General features: G+C 38.6%; 1 protein-coding gene across 4 annotated transcripts in view; it reads right to left on the minus strand.

Annotated features, from left to right (window-relative positions):
- MLIP (muscular LMNA interacting protein) overlaps nucleotides 1-21,326 on the minus strand; it is a 112,750-nt gene extending 91,424 nt beyond the window's left edge. For 2 of the 4 annotated variants that reach the window (XM_080586005.1, XM_080586004.1), the window contains exon 1: nucleotides 19,729-21,326. In XM_080586005.1, coding sequence (XP_080442131.1) covers nucleotides 19,729-19,791 — 63 coding nt within the window. In that variant the 5' untranslated portion in view covers nucleotides 19,792-21,326. The remainder of the gene's footprint in view (nucleotides 1-19,728) is intronic. The other 2 variants (XM_080586007.1, XM_080586006.1) reach the window with 2 other exon arrangements.
- Nucleotides 21,327-22,271: the final 945 nt, after the last annotated feature.

Genomic DNA, 22,271 nt, shown 5'->3' on the forward strand with positions numbered 1-22,271 from the left:
TTCAGGTGAGAAACATTAGCAGAGCCTTGTTAATTTGTCAACTGTGCTAGAAAGAATATTCAGGACCTAGTAGAATATTTAGCCTGTTTACGTGAAATAACGACTCCAGGAAACATAAAAGACAAAACTATGGAAGAGAATAAATGCAACTGACATACTTAATGCACTGAAAGTCCTCTTTCACATTTAAACAACCCCTCCCCCCAATCCTATCAATTAAATAGAGTGGCTCTTAAAATATTCTAACACTTTCCACAGAAGCAGGAATGTCACTGGCTTTTTCCTGGGACTCTGCCCAGATTTCTGTCTACATTTTCTCTGCATTCTTACTTGTGTACATCTTGAGCTGCCCATCTAAACTTTTTTGGCTGATATGTGTGTTCCACACCACTGATAACTCTGAGTGATAAATGAAATAATTTGAAAGGTAACAGAACAGCATCACAATAATATTACAAGCCAAAGTTTCAGCAGAATTAAATTGTAGTTTCCTGCACAGGTAATTAAGGAAATATAAGTACTTACCACATCCACATTTGAGCTTGTTCAAGACTCCATTATAGCCAATGAAGAGGGAACAGGCACTTCAAAGAAAATGATTTATTTCATCATAAGATAGGCACCCAAACTATGCCAAAGAATTATGCCTGAGAAGTTCCTATTTCCATCCATTGATTACAACAGGAGCCTGGACAACCTGTTCAGATGTAAATGATGCTGCCTAAATCGAGGAGAGATAAATCACACCCTATTGACTAGCCATGTTAAGCAAAATGAGAATTTCTATATGCCAGTTTTAGGAAAATGAAGATTAGGCAATTAGAGAGAGATCAGACTCTAAATTAGTAGGACAAAAAGGACTGCAGCTTCAGGTCTACCCACACTCATCTCTGATTATTCCTGAAGACCATTTAAATCTGTTATAGGCCTCAGACACTTACAGCTTGGCATCTAGATCTGAAGTTTTTAGCGTTGGTCTTAAACTTAAAATGGGACTCTGATAGTTTCTTTACAATTTCTGAAATCTCATGCTGCCACCTGAAAATTTTATGTGAAGGAATACTGAAAAATAATTGTGTATGAATGTCCTGTTTGTTTGTTTTGAAGAAAGCATACCAGAGGAATGCCAAAATGCACTACTAGAAACAAAATGTCATTTACTGTTAGTTATGGAAACTGCAAAACCAGGGTAAGTCAAATGCTAGAGGTTCTTAAATGCTTAACTATTGTCTCAGTCTCGGATGGTTTATGTCCTTGTATCAATTTTCCTCTCCTATCTTTTCACTGGAAAACAGTTAAAATCAAAATATCATTTCTAGTTGCCTAGTGGAATCCAACACTACAGATTTGGCATCAGGATCAGTAAGGAGTTGACTTCAAAAGGGCAACATCAATCGCAAGTCAGTATGTTTGTGCCAATGTGTGGTATGGAAGTGACAGATTCCTCAGCCGTCAGGGAGATCAAATTTTTGGAGTGGATTTGGGATGGCAAGCTCTCAGCTAAAGGGACACAAGCTGAGTCTCACTATCTCCCGGGTGCAGAGACTGACTCTCCTCTCCCCACTGCCCTGGGGAGAGTCTTAGACCTCCTAGCCTCCAACACACTGTACATCATGTGAGGGTAACATTTACCTGGCACCTTGATTAAGTTAAAGAAGCAAAGGGTTTTGTGTTTTTGTTTTCACCTTGCCTTGTGTTTTTTCTGTTTTCTTTCCTTTGTTGGATGCCAAACACAAATGGCATAGCATTAATCAAAAAGCTCTGGGTAACCTTTTAAGAAACGTTGTGCTACGAAACCTCTTTAAAGTCCAAATGGAACACTTGCATCATCCCAGAAATGGGCTGTCTTTAAATTAGAAACAAATCTTTAAATAAATAGATAAATTTGTGGGCATATCATGACGTCAAGCATTAATGAATTATAACATCTAATCTTAAGAGTGTTTAATTGGATGAAATTTCATTGCCATTTCTTTTTCTACTGCACTAACATCTTACTTACCACCTGCCCAAAGGGGATTTGTGTAAGACCAGTGATTAAAATACACTCTACCAACCTTTATCTAATGAGTGATTTCCTAAAGCACAGTTGTATTTCAGGATTATACCTGTTCCTTCTTCCTTAGTGAATGACCTCAGTTACAATGACAGTCATCTGAACAAATGTAAAGGTCTCCACAACAGAAATCTAGGTTTGAGTTGTGCTCTTTTTATGAAGAGAAATTGACACTTCTGAGATGCAGCTCATCCTACCCAAAAGGTATATGTCTAAAATGGATCGGGTTAATCATGCTCTAAAATACCTGTGTTTGTTGTTGTTTGTTTTTTAATTGATTGTAAAATAAACCTAGTGTGACTCACTTGGATGTACATTCTAGATATCTAAAAGAGGGAACATGAATCCTATCTAAGCAATGTTAATTGAACCACTCATGCACAAGATTCCCTGTAACTGTGTGCCTGTGGTGCCAAGGGCAAGGCTATGCCTACTGCAATATTTTGTAGTAAAGCAGATATATACAAAAGACAGATTTCCCTTCAGCGCCATGGATTTCTTGCATAAGGCCAAAATTGCCATGAGGCACCACATGAATTTATCTTACAATCAAAAGTGGAGGGGTTTCGTATAACATAATTACATTATGAAACTCGTTGCCTCAGGAAGTTCCAGATGCCAAAAAGAAAAGCCAAGTTCAAAGACCAAGAAAATACATCCATAGCTAATAGATCCTTCAACTGAAATTCAGGCCAGGAAGAAAGGAAGGCATAGGAATATCTGTCCTTTTTTCCATGCCCTTTTTCCTTAAGTATGAGCTGTAGGCAACAGCCAGGAATAGGATACTTGGCTAGATGGACTTCCAATTAAGCCTGTATGTCCATTCTCAATATCTCACGTTCTAATACTGCCAACGGTTTTCCTGTGGCTAAGAGCCAAGCAAGGAATATTGTTAGCCTGCCTCACACATACCATTTTTCCTAGGATTACCAAATACTGGTTAAGCCTTAGTTTCACGCCAGGAAAAAGACACAAAGCACAAACACAAAATGAAAGCCATTACCCCACTTGCTTTTACGATCCTACTGCAAAACATTTGTGCATGGCCCGGCTCTCTATTCCCAATATATTATTTTAGTACAGATATTTACTGGTGAGGACAGTTAGTGCCAAACACCTACTTGACATTATCCATTCTGTTTGTCATCAATATGAGTCATCATCAGCAGTTTCATCTTCCATCCTTTTGGGCAAGGTTGAAAAATTACTAAGAATAGCAGCAGAACTTGAATGCAGAGTGTTTTTTTTTTCTTTTTTTTTTTCCTGGGGAACTCAACTCTTAGGCTGTGACTAATGCTGCTAATTGAATTTTTACCTCCATCTTAGAGGAGGATGCAAACAGTAAGATGTAATATTGCTTTTTATAATGCTTCTTTCCACTGCACTGTCCCTGTCTCTCCATTTCAAGGCAGTGACATATCTAATCCTTACACAAAACCCTCCTGAAAAATCCCTGCAACAATTTTTCCAAATAATGGGGGTAGAAATCTGGAACTTGATGGTGAGCTTTCATCACAACACAAAATAGCACATAAGGTCTGGTGAAATTCTCTGACCTGTTTGTGAAAAAAATATTCCATGTATGGTATTTTTTTTCTCTCCTGTCCTGGTTTCAGTTAGGACAGAGTTAATTTTTCCTCATAGTAGCTGGTAGGGTGCTATGTTTTGGATTAGGATGAGAAGAGCGCTGATAACATGCTGATGTTTTAATTGTTGCAGAGCAGTGCTTACACCAGGCCAAGGACTTTTCGGCTTCTGTGAGCCGAACTATTGCTTCTTCAGTGAGCAATTGCATTGTGCATCACTTGTTTTCTTACACATTATTATTATTAATACTATTATCATTATCACTATTACTATTATTATTGTTATTATTATATTCCTGTCTTAATAAACTGTCTTTATCTCAACTCACCGGCTTCACTTTCCCGTTTCTCTCCCCCATCCCTGAGAGGGAGGGGGGAGGGTGAGCAAACAGCTGTGTGGTGTTTAGCTGCCAGCCGGGTTAAACCACAACATCTCCCCAAAAAACTTTTGTTTTAAATTAGCCACCAGATTAACTACTGTATTTCAGCAGTGTCTGTTGCTACGTATTACCAAATCTGAACTCTTATAACAAACTGAAATGCATACATCATATTTTTCTCATTAAATACTTCTTTTAGATGACAGAGAAGTAGATTAAGGAAGAAAATTTGTCACGTTAAGCTAAGACAATCTCTTTTGAGTCCTTATCTATCAGCTCTGAAAAAAAAGTGAAAAATAAATATCCAAATAAGCACCAGAATACTCAACATACTTAATAATTTTCACTCCACTTTCCACATATGAATCCAGAGAGCAAAAAAAATTTACTTTTATCTTCCAGTATGATGAGTGTAAATTAATTATCGTTTCAAAACTAGTTACAAAGAGACACACACACACACACCCCAAACAGGAATGTTGAAATGCTGATATAATCTGCATTCAGTACTGGTGAGCTTCAGAAAAAATATTTGAAGTTTTGGTATTGTTATTGTTTTTTTTAATCAAAACAGAGCAGTAGCACCTCAGCTGCTTTCGCTGCATTTGTAGAAAGGAGCCACACCAAGCTGAGCAGTAGTGAATAACAGCGAGAGTCCCTTTTCTAACAGTAAATGCAGTCAGGGCTTTCATTCATCTCTACATTAGCAACCAGTCACACAGTGCTTACAACAATCATTGCCATGGAGTTATCAAATTTTTCAGCCACAAATTCTGATCCCTAAAGAGATTAAATCACAGAAGCAATCCAAACAAAATCAGTGGAGTGCAGCTAATGAAGTGCGTGCACAGATCTGCACAAAGTCATAGCCCCAAGTATTTATCAGCCAACAACTGGGCTAGTAACCAGATGCCAAAAGAAAAAAACAGAGCAAAAAAAAACATAAATAATTTGTCAGAAAAGAAAGACTAATACCAGTCAGCTTGTTGTTGATGTAAATGACACAAAACAACTGAAACAAAAAGAAAAGAACCAAAACAAAAGAACCAAAATATAATCTCGGGAGATCAATCACACAAACAAAGTGTGCAACTGCACAATCCAGTTTATGTTATCTGATATTACTCTAGGCTTCTCAAAGCTGAAAAAAGGCAAGGTTATCTCTAGACTCAAATGAAGAACAAATCACTGGTCTGAAGAGAGCTACAAAGCTGTGGCTCATTATTCTGCCCAAAGCTGCCTCGTGTGCCTGCCATGCAGCATGCCAGGGTGACACCAGCCCTGGAAGCACTTCAGAAGACACAGGAAAAGAAGATATCAACCAGAACCATGACATATTGCCTGGCACTGATGTGTGAGAAGGCAGCCCCATCACTGAGAGAATAGCAGCAAAGGAGGACCATCTCCTGATGCCAGTGAGAGATTAACTGAGGAAATAAATAGAAAAATAAATCAAGCAAAGAGCTGAGGACTTCTCACTTGAAGGCATGATGGAAAGTATCACTGCTGGCTTTTTGAGTAGAAGAAATACATCTTCTAGCTATACACAGCCATCCTGGGACATAAGTCTTCTTTGTATCTGTCTATATCTGTTTACGTAGATCAATATAGAATCATTTGGGTAAGACTGAGTAACAAGTGCAGTCAAGTGCTTTATACAAAAGTGCCAGAGGGAAAGGAGGGAAATCTTGTTTACAGTTCAGCTAGGCTCAGGCATGAGAGTCCATGACAAAACCAGTTTGCATGGATGGAAAAGAGTTATCCCCAAGATCAGTACCAAACCAACTGGAAAGCTGTGCTGTTGAAGTCAGCAAACAAATCCTCATACATTCAATAGCATGAAGGTTTTTGTCTTCTTACTGACATCTCATATACGCCTATGTGTGATAATGCAGGTGGCTACACTCCACAACTAAAATTTTATTTGGAAGAGGCTTTTAAGTGTTTAGGGAGGGGTTAACAGATGTTAGGAGAATCACTGCATCAATACGAAAGGCTGTTACAGACACATTAGCAGAAGGAATTTCTCCTGTTAAGCCAGGCTTACAAACTACCTACAGGCATTCTGGCAAGTAATCTGTGAATTCTACAAGTTTGTTCACAAAACAAAATAAAAAATAAAAAAAAATAAAAAAATAATAAAACCTTACATTAGGTGCAAATGACAGAGTATTAGAGCAATACAATGCAACAATTCACTTCACGCACATCACTATAAAAAATAAGGCTGTGGGACACAGCCCATAAGATCCCTTATTTTTTGTTCTCATTCCCTTTTCCCATGTTTCTTGAGCTTTTCTTCTTCGTGTTTAATTCTTTTCTATTTAATTTTCTCCCTTTTAATTCTCTGTCCCACCAAATTTTTCTCTTTTAGTGTTTTTCCTTCATTTTTAATATTCATTCTCTTTTTTTTTTTCTTTCATTTCTCCCATTTCTGACTTCTCACACTTTTCTCTGCCTTCTCACACTGATTTTTAGGGCTCCCTACATCTTCCTTCCTACTATCAGCTTTCTTCTCAAGCCTTTTCCAATGTCTACAGCTGCAATGATAAAATGTCCGTGGTATACACCCCATTGCGTGGGACTGCAACCAGAATAATTCAGCCACTACCACTGCAATTTTCCCATCTTGCTGCAGCACTGCTGAGTAAAAAGACTCGTCCAGACCCACTCCACTTTTTACTTCACCAATAATTTTCTCTACAGCACCAATTTCACTGGCCTGCATAGGAAAGGAGTAAAAAGATTTGTCCAAGTCTCATTGTTTCACGAAACAACTGAGTGCTGAAGCTCCCACCAAAAGGAGTTCAGGAATTCACAGCAGCATTTACACCTCAAAAGGGCTCATAGGTTCAACTTTTCAATACCTCCTCCTCTTCCCGTCATTGTAGAACACTTTTCAGCATCTGGAAAAAGACACGTACCTAAATGTGGGACAACAATGTCCTTAACTTATGCTTCTGCTAGCCTAAAGGTGTCTTGGCTCAGCTCAACATCAAGGTGCTCAACTCATGCCCAAAGCCAGCCCATGAATTAATAATCAGGTGTTGCACACATACATCTCCTGATGGGCAACATTCAGTGCTCAGGAAAATAAAAAAAATAAAATAAATAAAATAAAATAAAATAAAATAAAATAAATAAAATAAAAGAGGTGTTGCTTTGCAAAGCCAGGTGTTGATGAGCACACCCAGAAGCCAGAGGCATTTCTTATTCTGTGGCATTTCTTATGACATTGCTGTTTGGCTGAAGGATGGTAGAGCTGGATGAAACATTGCACTGATGGACCGAAAGTGTAAACTTAAGAGGTGAGAATATAAGGAAACATTTGAAAATAACAGGCTGCTGAAAACACTCTTCCCTCAGAAATAAATGGTTGTTCTGTGTCTATTTTTAAATGTTAAAAAGTAGATTTCAATGTATTTGTGAGTTAATAGTTCTTAATAGTTCCAAAAACCTTAAGTAGTCATCACATAATACCTAGCTAGTCATTTCAGTCATTTTCTAAATAACTGATTTCAACACACAGATAACAAACATAAAGGTACTTTGTAAATGTTTTGTCAGATATATTCATTCCTCTGAGCATAAAAGCATTAACAAACAAAACATCTTAAACTTATGATATAATTTAACTTTTAAAACTTCATTAAAATTGCATTAAAACATGATAACTTTTTCCAGGAAAAATGCAAACATAAATTGTATTATATAGCAATGGCTTTATAAAATTTACACATTTAAAATAATAAGCATTTTATTAGACAACTATTTCCTGAATTCAGGACTAACAAATTTGGGATGTCTATTCATGAAATAAAAGAAAAAGCAAACTGATGACAGTCTTCCAAAGATTGTTTCAAAATCATATGCAGTCGGGCCTTATATATATTCAATAGGAGCTTAAAATAAGCTTCTGAAATTGACTTGAATGACATTTACAAAGAATTCAGATGAAGAATTTAGTGTACAATAGCTTGTGCAGTGTGTTCTGGAGATGGGAGTAGTCATTGCTTTCATATTTGCTCATAACCTTGCGCTAAGAAGCCCCGATGTAGATAATTCATGGGTGAAATTGCACCATACATCATATAAAATTACAATATTAATGATGTTTATGATGATGCAGAGATAATTAATATTTATGCTACATTACAATGATTTTGATTTTCCATTGGTTTCCAAAACGAAAACATCTTGAATCCTGAATATTTTCTGACAGTTTACTCTGTATTCAATAAACTTCAGCACTAAAATCTCACTGTAAATTCCCATCACCCCCAGATAAAAAGCAAATGTGGCTAAGACATGTCTCAGAATGGCAGGTTTATTTCAGAAGACCCCACAGCCTCACTCTGAACAAGTCATGGTGTCTTTCTTTGAGAGCAAAAGCTACTGCACTGAACTCAGAAACTCCTAATAATACTTCAAAATGTTTGGATGCAGTTTCAAAGGTGAAAGCTTTCTTCCATAAATGCTTCCCACATCTGCATAGCCAAATACAAAATAAATAAATAAATAAAAATCTACATGGCTTGATATCTTTTCTCCTGTAAGGCAGTATTTCATTCTTATGCCACACAGATCACTTTATCTAACATAGTTCATATGGAAGAAGAAACATATATAAGTAATTGCAGATTTACTAGAAAATTATCAGCCACTCAGACTTTGATTGGAATGGATTACCTGCTTTTGAAGTTACTTAAATCTTTTGGGGTCATTGAATAACCATCTAACATATTTACATGCAATGAATATTTGATAAATTGTTGCACTACACATATAAGCTGCTGGATATCTGTTTAGAAAGTGTATCTTCTCACAGATATTAAAAATAAGACAGCTACTATCCACTGACCATGATATATCTCTGCACTTAGGAAGGAAAAAATAAATTAATAAATAAAAAATAAAAAAAACCTACAAAACCAAACTACAGCTAGCTTGTAGCTATCTCAGTGAGATAAGTATTTGTTATTAATGTACACAATTCATGTAAATGCCAATATTTTAAAGATCATTCTTCTATTGGGACAAATTGCTTTTCCTTAAGAAGTCTAAAAGAAGACCACTGAAATATTTGAACCTTCTCCTGCATCTTTAATGAGGGAACACCTAAATCTGTAATATTTTGTATGAGAAACAATAAAAAGGGAACACAGGAACATTAATTGTAACAATATACAATTTCATAGACAAGTAGTGTTTTACAAGAAATCTACGTTTTCCAATAAGCAATAAAAATAAGGTTATATGAGTAATTGTGTTCTTAAATGTATTTATTATCAAGAAATATATGCAGAAATAGAGAAAAGAGATGCTTTCAGAATACTAAGATCAAAATTTTATATGAGATTAAGTTCTGAATTTTATGAAGTATGTAATAGTAATTGCTACACTGCAGTATATTCTGACAATCAGCTTTAACCATCAAAGCTCATCCTGCAACTTCAATGCCTGGTCTCACACCCTTCTCAAGCCTAAAACTGCCTGGAAATTAATTTCATGATGATCTGCATTTTCATGACTCTCACATCTGCAATATTCAAGCAATTCACAGCGTTCCTAGGGAGCCAATTATTTCTATTTTCTAGGCAAAGAACTAAAGAACAATGACTAATATCTACAAATGTTGAATTTGCGGCTTTTAAGAAACAGCCTACTGATGTCCCTAGTTTAGTAATTTTGAGATTGCCACCCATGCACCTTCCTGCTGGCGGCTAATTTCTCAGAGAAGAGTGTGTAGAGCCATTTTCTCAGCTCATTTCTTTGACTGGCATTCTGTGGGATGGTGTAAATGCCAAGTTTCCTTTTCTTTGGACATCTCAGCCTCTTGGCTTATGTTTTCTGCATTTGACAGGAAGCACAAGTTCTGAAAAATGTAAAAAAATATTCACCTGGAAACAGAAGGATGAAATACTAAATTTTATTTAACTGAATTTTATTTATAAAAACACTGAGGATAACTGTGGTTTTGTTCAGACCACGTCATATTCCAAAGTAACTGGTGGATGTGATTCCTAAACAGGATAATAATTTCGGAATAAATAAATAAACACTAATCCTGTTATTGACATTTGTGTCATAGTACTTAAGAATAAAGCAAAGGGAACATTAAATTTGCTCAGATAATCATGATTTCCAAACTCTAAAGTGCATTTTTTCAGAGGTAGATTCTTAGAATCTATAAATGCCGGAGTTGCTGAAAACCCCAGGCAATCCATTACATGATGCAGCATTGAGTCACTATAAGTCATTGGCAAGGTTGGCAACTTTGACCCCCTCAACCCTGAATTCTGCTCCTTAGAAACTGGGGAAGAACTGTGGGTTGACTTGGTTACAGGAAAAATTTATCATTGCAGTCCTTCAGCATATAGACTTTCTGTCCCAGAAAAGACAGCATAAACTGGCTTGCAACAAATAAGTCTAACAAGAAAGGTTGTGGTTTTTTGGTTAACTGCTCCTCTCCCAACAAATAAATCACTGACGGTTGATTTATTTTTTTTAATGTATGCAAAATCAGTGTCAGTTCACCTAATAACATAACCAGAATAAAATCTCTGTTTTCAATAGAGATCAATTTCATAACGTTAATGAAAAATGTACCTGTTAAGGAAAAGAAGAGAGACAAATTATGTCCTTTTCTCTGCTGGGATTTCAAACACAAATACTTATCTTTGCATTTTTCTATTCTTGTCTCCAACTGGAATAGAGAACACAGTCTTGGCTCAGGAGTTTTGCTAAGAATTACCATCTCTTTGCTTGATTATAAGAATTACCAACTCTTTGCTTGATTATCACTTAGTTCAGCTGATGTTCGGCTGTTGATCTAGATGCACTTCAAGGTACATTTACTAAAGAAATATTAAATGACACAGCTCTTGCTTGAAGCATGTTTATTATATAAAACCCACAACAACAGCTATATTTTAAGTAGAAGTAAAATGGTGATAAATGTGCTGTCAGTAACTTTTTATGAGATATATGGAACCTCTATGAAAACAATTTTAAATCTATTGAACAGGGAAACAAGTTTTGGTGGCTCTTTCCAAAATCTTCAATTATAAGTGACTCAAGTGAGTCTGATTAATTTATTTCACATAATTTAATAAAATAGCATTTCAAAATCCCTACCATTTTTGCCATGCTTGTTTTCCAAATTTTCATCATGAGCAAGATAGAAAACATGAAGTAGTAAAGACAGAATGCTAATAATTCAATTTCTGCCTCACAGAGACATTTTTTTTGATTTCTGTAAATACTTCAGTTCTAGATTATGAATACATTCGTGTATAATTCAAGATAAGAAAATCTTCATTCTGTTGCTTTACATTTTTCAGAATCCTGACAAGCTAAAAGCTGTTGAGCAAAATTAATTTTTCATTTAAATTCAGCAAATCTGCTTTTGTTGCTAACCTGGGTAGGCACAAAAACCTGGGTAGGCACAAAAACCTGGATACAGTAACCTACCAGGCAGGGATGAATGTAGTAAAAAATACCATCAGAAAGTATTTTGGAGTATTTATTGCATGTCACCATTAGTTCTTTGGAAAACCTACCAGTTAACTCTCAACAATTAAATATTTAATGCAAAAAAGGTTTTCTGTATGACCATCATAAGGAAACAAAATTAATCCTATCTTAAAACAACATAGATAAATCTGATGCCAGGGTGACTACTGCCAAAACAAAAAATACAGTTTTTGATACTGCAAAAAACATCTGATAATTCAGCTATCTCATAGAAATAAATAAATAAATAAACAAGAACAGAAATGTTTTGTGAAAATGTAGAATCGCCATTCAAAGCCTACTACTTCCAAATAGACATTCGCCTGCAGATTTGGCTAAGCAGTACTGTATATGTTTTCATGGCATTTGCAGAGCTGCATTACAATAACCTGTCTTGCCTTGGCACACCAAAATCTGCTCCCTGGTCTCTCTCCACTTGGACTAGTGTTTGACCCTCAGAAAGACAGGGAAGGCTGAAGAATGCTTAACACAGAATTTAGCATGCAATGCAGTGGGTTAATAAGCCAGAACATTTTTTATTTTTTTTTTTCCCTGCCATAGACAGTCTTCTGGTCAGCTATCATGGTCAAAAGCCTTTGTGCCAATGTAAGCTAGACTGAAAAAATGGACCTCTTTTCCAAATACATGTGAAAAAAACTAATGTACATCTCAATCTCCTGTGTCAGCAAAATCAGCATATTGCATGAACCCATGGTGTTTTCTATGCAAACTCAATGAGAATTGAAGGGGAGGCTTTACTATCTCATTTACAGAAAGAGACATGGCAGCGAAACTATCCAAGTACAACTCCCTGTTTTGCCTGAGTCCATGAATGAACTGAAGAGATGAACTTGACATCCCAAACCAGCCTTGGGCATCTGCTGCCTGCCACGTATAAGAAACAGTCCCCATCCTTCCTCCTTCCAGCATCATACTTCAATTCACTCCAGATTTCAAGAGAAAGATATTTGGAGACAATTCCATTTTCAAGAAGACTAAAAAGAAGTTTATGAAATCTTGAAAACTACTGTAGAACTGAACTGTTACTTTACCCACAGCCTGACTTCTCACTGCGCTGAGACACCCCTAACAGCTCACACCTTTCAGAGCCACTGAGCCAAGAATGTCACCGTTTCAGTGGGTTTCACTTGCTGTCAGGTCCCGTTGAATCTTCTCTTTGCAACCACAGTGGTGAAACCACTCATGCATTTTAAAATGAAAGCTGAGACTCTTACACTATTAAGCGATTCTAGAGGACTTGTAATACCATAACAGACACCTGTGTCACAGGATCACAGCTCTAAGAGCAGCCCTACTATGTGTGGTCTCTGGAAGACCATCCTACCAATGCTAGATGCTGATAAAATAGCACAAGGAAAATGATGATGCTTGTTCCAGCTTTAATGCTTAGATCAGCTAATAATGGTTCCATAGTGACAAAAATAACATCTCAAAATGGACTTTGATTCAGCTACAAGGGCAACCACAAAACTATAACAGCATTCATGTGGCTTCTTGTATCCCACGAAAAAGGTCTTATCATGATGTCTCCTACAGCAGGCATCCAAAAGACCACTCAGGAAAGAAGAGCTGCAGCTCTGCTCCCTTGATACAACAGAACTTGGGCAGCAAGGGTAATGTTCACCACTAAAGTAGAAACATCAGTCAAAGGTTTTGGATGGTCTAGAACCTAAGGACTACCAGACTTTGCTCCATTTGTTATCCAGTTAGGAAGTGGTGGATACTTGACAGGGCTTCATCATTTTTCTACAGCACAAACGCATTCCACACACAGGTTGCATTTCTCCAACCTGTGTTTGTTAACATAAATGCATAACAGATTATATTTAAAAAAAAAAAAAATGCTACCCTGCTCCTTTTTTTCCTTATCTGATGGAATCCTGAGAGAAGAAATTAAAAAAATAATAATAAAAATAAAATAAAATAAAATAAAATAATAAAAGTGTTACTCAACAGAGACTTGATTATTAAAATAAGTCTGAATAATACATCAGTAAAGAGTATAAGCATGTTTTTAAAAAGAGGGTGAGAGAAGGGAAAAAAAAAAAAGAAGAAAAAAGAGTCCCCACTGCCTTCCTTGGGAGACATTTTGGATAAAATACCCCGCTAAAGTTAATTCATTCACTTTTTGGAAAAATACTTATGAAGCTATTGCATCATTGCTACCACAACACCAGAATTACTTCAGAAACAAGCAGAACAGATATCCTGATATTTGGATCCTTTTCCTTTGAAGTAACTTTTTTTTTTTTTCTGGGTAAGTTAACATCTAAGGTGTTTAGACTTGTTTAAATACTTAAAATGCATTTAGGAAACTTAATTTGAGAAACAGTCACTAATTACAATTAATTTAATGACATATCCAGGGAGGACAATATGAGTAAAACATATTGAAATATTATGCATTCCATACTCAATACAAAGCAAATATGGAAACATATTATTGTTTGTCTGCTGGTTGCCCTGAAAATCTAGCTCATTTACGGTCCACCTTCTTTCTCCCTTTCTCACGACTCACTTCTTTCCTCTTATTCTATTCATTGCCAAGTAGCTCTGTTTCCAAGAATTCGTATCAAAGTTACAGATTTAATGCCACTGGTGTGTTATTGAACACTTTCAGAATTTAAAGGGCAGTGAATTGAAAGCAGTATTTTTTTTATTATTATTTTTACAGAATAATGAAGAGTTCTAAACGATGAGCATGGTCTCATTATGTATCAGCGTTAAATGTGTGAAAGGTGCCCTGCAGATGGAGAAAGCTGTTGCCATGTTTCCTGAAAAATACATTGGTGCTACTTCAAAATCAAAGAATAAAAGAAATGTTGCTTGCAAGACACCTCCCAGGGTCACCCAGTCCAGTATGGCTCAAAGCAAGACTACTGCCAAAACAAGGCCAAGTCAGCCACGTCCTCACCTATTTGAGTCCTGAAAACCTCCCAGAGTGGATAGACCACAAATCTCATTGTTGTTCCAGTGCTGTGCTACCCTTCTAACAAAGGAGGTTTTCTAATGTCCATCCTGAATTTCGGTGTTAGCAGCAGCAATGGACAGCATATGTTTTCCCAAGTGTCACCCACAACTCCTTCCCACGTTCCTGAGGAATATTTTCCCTCAGGAAACACATGATTTTTCTCAATCTTATTTGTGAAATGGTCTTTGTCCCATTCTAACTCTTAAACTATACACAGGTATATATCATCAGATGACACCCCTCCAAGACAGCTTTTTCCACTGATGCAACCAAAGCCCACCTCATGCATTCTAGCAATGTCTCTGTACGATTGGCACTGGATTAAAGAAAAGGTAGTGTAAATTGACGTGAGGCGAGAGCTACGTGTCAGGGATTAGAAAAGAGGCCAGAGCAGCATTCTATGTTTCCCCCTTGCTTTGGTCCTGTTTAATGCCACATGAACAGTGACAAAATTATATTGCTTCTTGCAGCCTCCATGTTTAGTCCTTCCTTCCTTGGCTGGAGCAATCCATGCCTCTGCACCTCACCTCTAGATAAGCAAAAGGAAACACTGATGCTCTAGTTGCAGCAATGTCTCAACCACCACATCACTCCTGCACAGTGAGAAGAGATTGTATCCATGCTAGGATCTTATCAGTCTCTTCCTGCAAAGCCACTGCAAAACCTCAGTCCTGCTCTTCAAAGCTCAAGGATATCTGAAAGCATCTCCCATGACCATCCCTTATAGTAAGAGGCTGCCACAATCTGGGACAAGGTAGCACAGAACACCTGAAGCATGGCAGCCCACCCTGCTGAACCTGGTTGCATGACAGACTCTCCCAGAGGTCACAAAGAACCTGTAAAGCAAGAAAAGGGTAAACAGGAATGAACTAAATGTATACACACAAAACCTTCTTTAACTAATAGTACACACAGAGTTTCCTAAGATAATGCTGAAGATGAGTGTGATGCTCACACTTCAGCACTGAATTATCAAACTGAGGATTGAATTCAATCAATTAGTGTATTTGTAGTAGTTTCTCTTCTGGGTAGACGTGTTTTCATGGCTGGAAAATACATGGCTGACCCGAACAGCGCTTTGCTGTTCCCTTGCACTGCCACCCTGGCTGCACACGTGCATGCACGCAGACCCTGAGCCATACACGGATGTGAGATACCTGAGCCACAAGGAAGGTGCGGGCCTGCCCTGCTAACCAACTCCAGAGCAAGCACGTCCCTCCTATCTCCGTCTCTCCGGGCTCCCCTCACAAAATGGGCTGCTTTTTCAGGGGAGCCTTTAGCACAGCAATTCGCACAGAGAGAACCTTGTTCTCAAGGATCCTTCTGTTACTACCAATGTACAAAGATCAATCATTGTTTCACTTGGGTGGGTTTGATCCAAACTACCTCACTTTGTATGAGTTGTCTCTACATGTTGTTTGTGAAAAGCAAATAATAGTTCTCTGAACTGTACCGCAGCCCATTCTTGCAGAGTACATCCTGTCAGACAAAAACTTAGCTTAATGGCATTTCAGGTGACATATGGTATTCTTTCTGATCCATAGATTGTTTGGTTTGGTTATTTCCTCTACATGATTGTTCTTTTCATTATCACCATCTAGTGTAACAAGTTAAAAACAAACAAAAAAAACATATAATGCAAACTAAAGTATTAAGACTGAATGTTCTGTTACTATACCAATGGAAAATTATTTTAAATGCAATACTTCATGCGTTGTGTTTTCATGGAGGGAACAGATCAAATAGGAAACAGACAAGTGTGAAATATAATTAAAATCGTTTCAAATAACAGAGGCAATATGCGTTAATGGAGGAGAACTTCAGAATGTAAACAGACTATTTTGAGCCACGCTGTCAATTCAATAGGGAATCACTAGAATTATTCTGTCCTTCTGAGCTCTTCTAAAATCAAAACTATAAAAAGGAAAATCTGGTTCATCTGTTTAGTCCAATCTATTTGATAGTGAGTCATTCCATTTTCCCATCGCAAAATGGGACTTCCATTATCTTCCATTTCCACAGCCAGCTCAACACAAAGACTCTCTTCAGGATTCTGGCTGCCGGGAAATCTTCCTCCAGGAGGCAAGGACAAGAACTCTTTAACAATAAATTTCACAAATATTAAGTGAAATAGCCTGAAGTGGTAGAGAATTTTATATTATTTATCTCATCCACAGAAAGCAGTGAATGTAAAGGTACAATGCTACACAATAAAACTATCTGCAAGGCTGTCCTACATAGGGGTAGGACGTGAGCATGTATCTATTTAATGGACACTCTTGAATCAGAATATTTTCAGGATGATACAGACTAGATTAGGTCTTTGTTCTTTTGAAAACAGGTAGAAATATCTGTTAAAGACAAAAAGTATACAAAGCCCATTTTTATCTTATGCACAGAAATATATGTTGGTCACAGAACTATGACATTGTAGAAATAACTAAGATGTGGTGGGATAACTCACACGGCTTTAGTGCTGCGATACAAGACCTCCAGAAAGACAAAGAGGGAAGATAAGGAGCAGAGGATCCTTCTGCGTGAAGCACCAGCTCAGATGTGAGAAGCTTGAATATGATTTGTGCAACAGTGCTGGGCAAGAGCTTGTGGGTCAGGATCAGAGGAGAAATCAGTGAGTGTGGCATTGTGGTACTGTGCTGCAGACAGCATAACTGGGGTGAAGAAGTGGTCACAAGGGATTATCCTCCTCTGTGAGGCACTCAGTAGATCACATCTATAATATAGCATGCAGTTTTGGACCCTCCACTAGAAGAAAGACCTAGATAAACTGAAGCAAACTCAGTGGGGACCACCAAGGCAGTGGGAGTTGGAGCACTTTCCCTGTATGAAGGGGCTGAGGGAGCCAGGCTTGTTCAGCCTGGAGAAGAGATGGCTTCAGGGGAACCTAACAGCAGCCCCAATGTCTATGGGAGGTTACTGAGGAGGTGGAAGCAGGGGTCTTTACAGCAGTGCATGGCAGGAGGAAAGAAAAATGGACATACATAGGCTGAAACAATAGAAATTTTCAAGAGCAACAAAAGGGGGGAAAAATAGCTTTTTTTCCCCCACAAGAACTGCCCAGCAGTGGAGCAGGATGCCCAAGGAGGTTGAAAACCTCCAAGGATGGGTATGGCACGAGACCCAACTGGATAAAGCCCTGAGAAACCTGGCCTGACCCCGTAGCTGCTTTAAGCAGAAGGTTGGGTTAGAGGCTTCCTGAAGTCCCCTCACTCCTGAGTTATCCTATGCCCCTATGATTTATATAAAAATATGTATATAAACTACCATCTAGTTACACACATAATGTATCATCCAGCTAATAGCATATAAAACTGAAAACAAACACTTCCTGGTGCCTATAATACTAAATAGCTAACATTTGTTATGCTGAAGTTAAATAAGTGAACAAATATCAACAACACATGTACAAATAATATCTGTACCCCAGACTGACACTGCTCCCATGCAGTGTCTGAATATTGAATGGACCTGCATGTAACAAAGAGAAAAGCGCAGAATCAATAAACGCCCAGGAGGCACAAAACCGGGAAGAACATGGGGACAAAGTGAAAACCTCCTAGCAATCAGACAGAAAAGCGTTAAGACTAACCAGGCAAACAGAACAGAGGGAAGCAGGGGAGAGAGGCGATGGGGGCGAGGATGGAGCTGGGCTGGAAGGAGAAAGGTGCGGGAGGACGGGCGCCGAGCCAGGGCATTCTTCTACTGTCGGCAGAGAGACGCGACAGACACGAGAAGAGATGGGGCCTCCTCCACCCCCTCATTGACCACCCGCAAGGATGTGACCTGCCACTGCTGTCGGCGACTTCTCTGAGCTCAGTGTGTTTTTTTGAAGCAACCAGCCAGCCCCACAGGTGACCTGGGACGGGTGTTAGCCCAGCTCCAGTCAGTGGGGTTCCTCTTTGCTCCAGTTTGCCATTCTCAAAAGCAGTAAATGACACACACAATGTTGTCAGAAGATCATTATGGTCACAACCGAAGCACTCTGCATTTTGGAAAAGCCTCATTTGTGCACTTAACTGTTTGTAAATCAGGATGCAGCCTGCAGTTAGATAATCACGCTACCTGATTACACCGCTATGCATTCCCCCGCACATGAACCAGTGCAACACGTCAAAGGTTTCCTTTGAAAGTCTTCCTGAAGCTTTTGTGACTTGTATCATTGTTTTTACTTTTGAAGCGTTTTCCTTATATTTTATGTACCAACCACAAACAAAACAAAATAAGGTCTTTGTTAATTTATTAATGAGGAAAACAACCGGTAAAATACCAGATAATATTCATACTTTGAATTCTTGCTTAAGCTTCAGCAGTGCCCTTTCACATATTACTAAAAAAAAAAAAATAGTACTCGAAGACCAAATCTTTATTTTGTTTCAGCACTTCCCAGATTTCCTACCCAATGCACCCTATTTAAAACTATTCACTAACACACCAAAGTTCCCGAAGTCTAACTTAAATGAGGCTAGCAGAGGCAAACATCGCTAGCAGAGGCAAACATCCATGGTTTTGCACCCATGGTGCTTGCCCACCATGAACCAAAAACCAATCCAACACCACCACTATGTAGGATAACTGCTAAAATATTCAGTGCTAATTTGTTTCTTAACAAGAATGATGGCCACCTTTCTTCACAGCTGTGTCAAGTCAATAACAAACTGCCCTTTTCATGATATTAAGAAAATAACCTTGTTTATGCAAGGCACATTACAAACTGTGTTTCAAGACTACACTAATTACCAACAAGCTGTGCTTTGACTGTTTTCACTTGCTCTTAATAACTTATTTTGGTCACACTTCTTTTCAGTAAGCTCCAGATGCAGACAAATTATTTCCTCTACCATTTATCGACTTAAGGTTATGGAATGCAATGTGCAAAGATGTGAAATAGTCCCTCAAAATAATACAAGAACAGCACAGACTATTGCAGTTGAATTGGATTGCAGGTTTTGCCCCTCACATGCACCTCATAAAATGCATTAACAAATTTCCATAACGTTTACAGAAATGTATCATCTTAATTAATTTAACCTACACAAATCAAGTTTTAATCTTCAAGGTCACTGGTTAAAGGAATTAGGCAAATATTCCTAAGAAGTACCACAGCTGATTTGCCATGCCTTCTTGTCATTAAATTAAAAAAAAAAAAGACATCGACAACCAACATTTCTCAACATATCTTACCATTTGCTTTTCCTCTAAGGCTTCTCTTCCTGAGACTTTCCTTTCATGTTTTCCCAACTCCATTTCCCAGGGGAAGAAAAAATAAAAACAAACTCTAATATCCCGAGCAGAAGCGATTTAACCTGGCTACATGTTAGCTGTCACTGTACTTTTGAAGCTGTGAGAGAGAAGTCTCAGGCAGTGCTGGTGGTGACTTCTGGTCAGCATGTGTTTCCATTTATAGCTGTCAAAATTCACGACTAGGACTGCGAAGAGAGGGCAGGCAGCTGCCTCCGATAACAGTAAACATGGTTTTGGTATCGCAGCAATTTGTTCAGGAGGGATTTTGGTTACCGGACCCATTCACTCCATGCTCGCCCTCTACCCCCCCACAAAAAACTCATACTAAAAAGCCAATGAAAACAAATGGCTAAAGACGTTAGTGCCTCAGCAGCACTAACCTGTGCTCACGAAGATTGTTAAGCAAGTAAAATGACAAATATTAGCTGCTACCACATGTTCTGTAGAGACAGAAAGTGTACAGAATATTTAAAAATGGTGTTTTATTGATCATTCCCCATTGAGCATTTGGGGTTGAGCTACCCTAACATGCATTCACACAAAGCACACAATCTTTTCTAATACCAGGATGTGATACCTCGGATTTTTGAAATGCAGAAGGGTCTGCAATATTTTCAGAGGGCACCGTGAGCACCCCTAAGCACAAGCAGTGGCCAGCGAGCACCCAAAATGGAGCGAACACCCCTGCAGAAGATGGTTGCGCGCTCTGACGCTGGCCATTTACTCTGGCAGAGTAACTTGGCCCCGGTTCAGGGTGACAGAGTCAGGAGGCCAATATTAGAAATAGGGGTGGGAGGGGACCTCCCCGCGGGTGCCGAGGTTCGTCGCACAGCCAGCGGCTGCTGCACCAACTGGGCTGGCTCGTGCACAGCGGCGAGGGACGAATACGCGCTCTGCTCTGTCTGTGGCTTGTTAAGAAATGCATACCCCCTTATAAAACTGGCAGTTTATGCATCTCACTAAATCCTTAGCAAAGGCAAGATACCTCTTTTCCCTCTCTTCCCCTTCAGCACCCTGGTAAAAAATACTTCCTTTAACAATAAATGCATAAATATAAACCTTTCCCATCATTTTTCGGCTGCCTGTGTGGAAATGACAGTCAAAAGTAAACACACTCCTTTCCACTCTGCTTGCTTCCTGATGGATACTGTACTCACACGGTCTTTAGAGCCTTGGACGGGAAGAAAAGGCAGCTGCAGAAGTCAATACACAGCAGTCCTTACAATTTATATATGAAAAGTTGACCAAAACAAACAAACAACAAAAAAGCAACTTATGGTTCTGCCCTGAAACTTTGTTCAGGACGAAGAAAAAGTTACTCCGGTTACAATTATTTTTCTTTTGTCTCTCTTTTACCTTTGTTTTCAGCAGCATAAGGCAGCCAGCAGCAGTGAGTGCTGCAGGGCAAGTACAAAGAGCTAGTCAAACCTACAAGGGCTGCAGTAGTAGAGGGAATAAGTATGTGCTTGATGTCACAGGAGTAAAAATACACCCTACTGAGTCTCCTGGAAATGCTGGGATAAAAGGAATGAGAAGTGACACAATACCCAGAGGAAAGCTATTGGACTCCTCTGTTCTTCAGCAGGAACACAAACGGTATCAAGCAGTTGGTATCTCCAAAATCTTCTCTGTGAGGCTGAAACTCATCTCTGTGGTGGGGAACCTACATGCCTTTGTACCACTTATGTCTTCAAAATATCCGTTGTGAATACCCTTAAGTGGGATTTTAATAGCAGCTTATGTTACGCTGCTAAAAAGGGGTGGATTAATCCCCAAGTCATTAACCCCTCCATGGATCAGCACTACAAAGCAAGCACAAGAACACAGGTGGCCCTTTTTTTCCTCCAGGTCATTCCCTAAACAGATCATTCACAGCCAAGTGAATGATAAAACTCTACCATCATTTCTGGTATTTCCTACGGCACACATACACACACAAAATAAATAAATAAATAAATAAATAAAAAGCTCTCACTGATCTGTCAGTCTGCAAGAGTTTTCCATCACTGACAAGAACTGGAGCATCTCAGGTGAAAGTGTTCAGCTAGGTGCGCTCAGCCTGCTCTCCAGACCTCTAACAGGTGCCTGGAGTTCCCCCTGACCTCCGGCAGATTTCAAAACAGCAACTTCAGGGGAATCACTTTTAGTTTGTGCTGTTGAGCAGGTACTTGTGGTGGTAAAAGAGCAGGGTGTCAGGGATGCAATGAAACAGCAAACTAAGATTCAAAACATGTATGTCCACATAGACTTAGACCAGCACTAACAAATTTTATTTGGAGTTTTTGCTATGTTAGCAAACACGCTAACTGCCCTAAAATTTGATCTTTAATCACTTTCATACTCTCTATTTCCACAGTCTTCCTGTTTTTGTGTGTCAGTTCACCCACATGAATGTCAAAGGTCTCCACAACAGGATGACCCAAGGAAGTAGCTCTGAAGTGACCTTGCTCACAGTAATTCCAGCTTGAGATCCTAATAAGAGC

The sequence above is a fragment of the Anser brachyrhynchus genome (assembly GCF_964034855.1).
Source record: "Anser brachyrhynchus genome assembly, chromosome: 3".
Classification (NCBI taxonomy): domain Eukaryota; kingdom Metazoa; phylum Chordata; class Aves; order Anseriformes; family Anatidae; genus Anser; species Anser brachyrhynchus.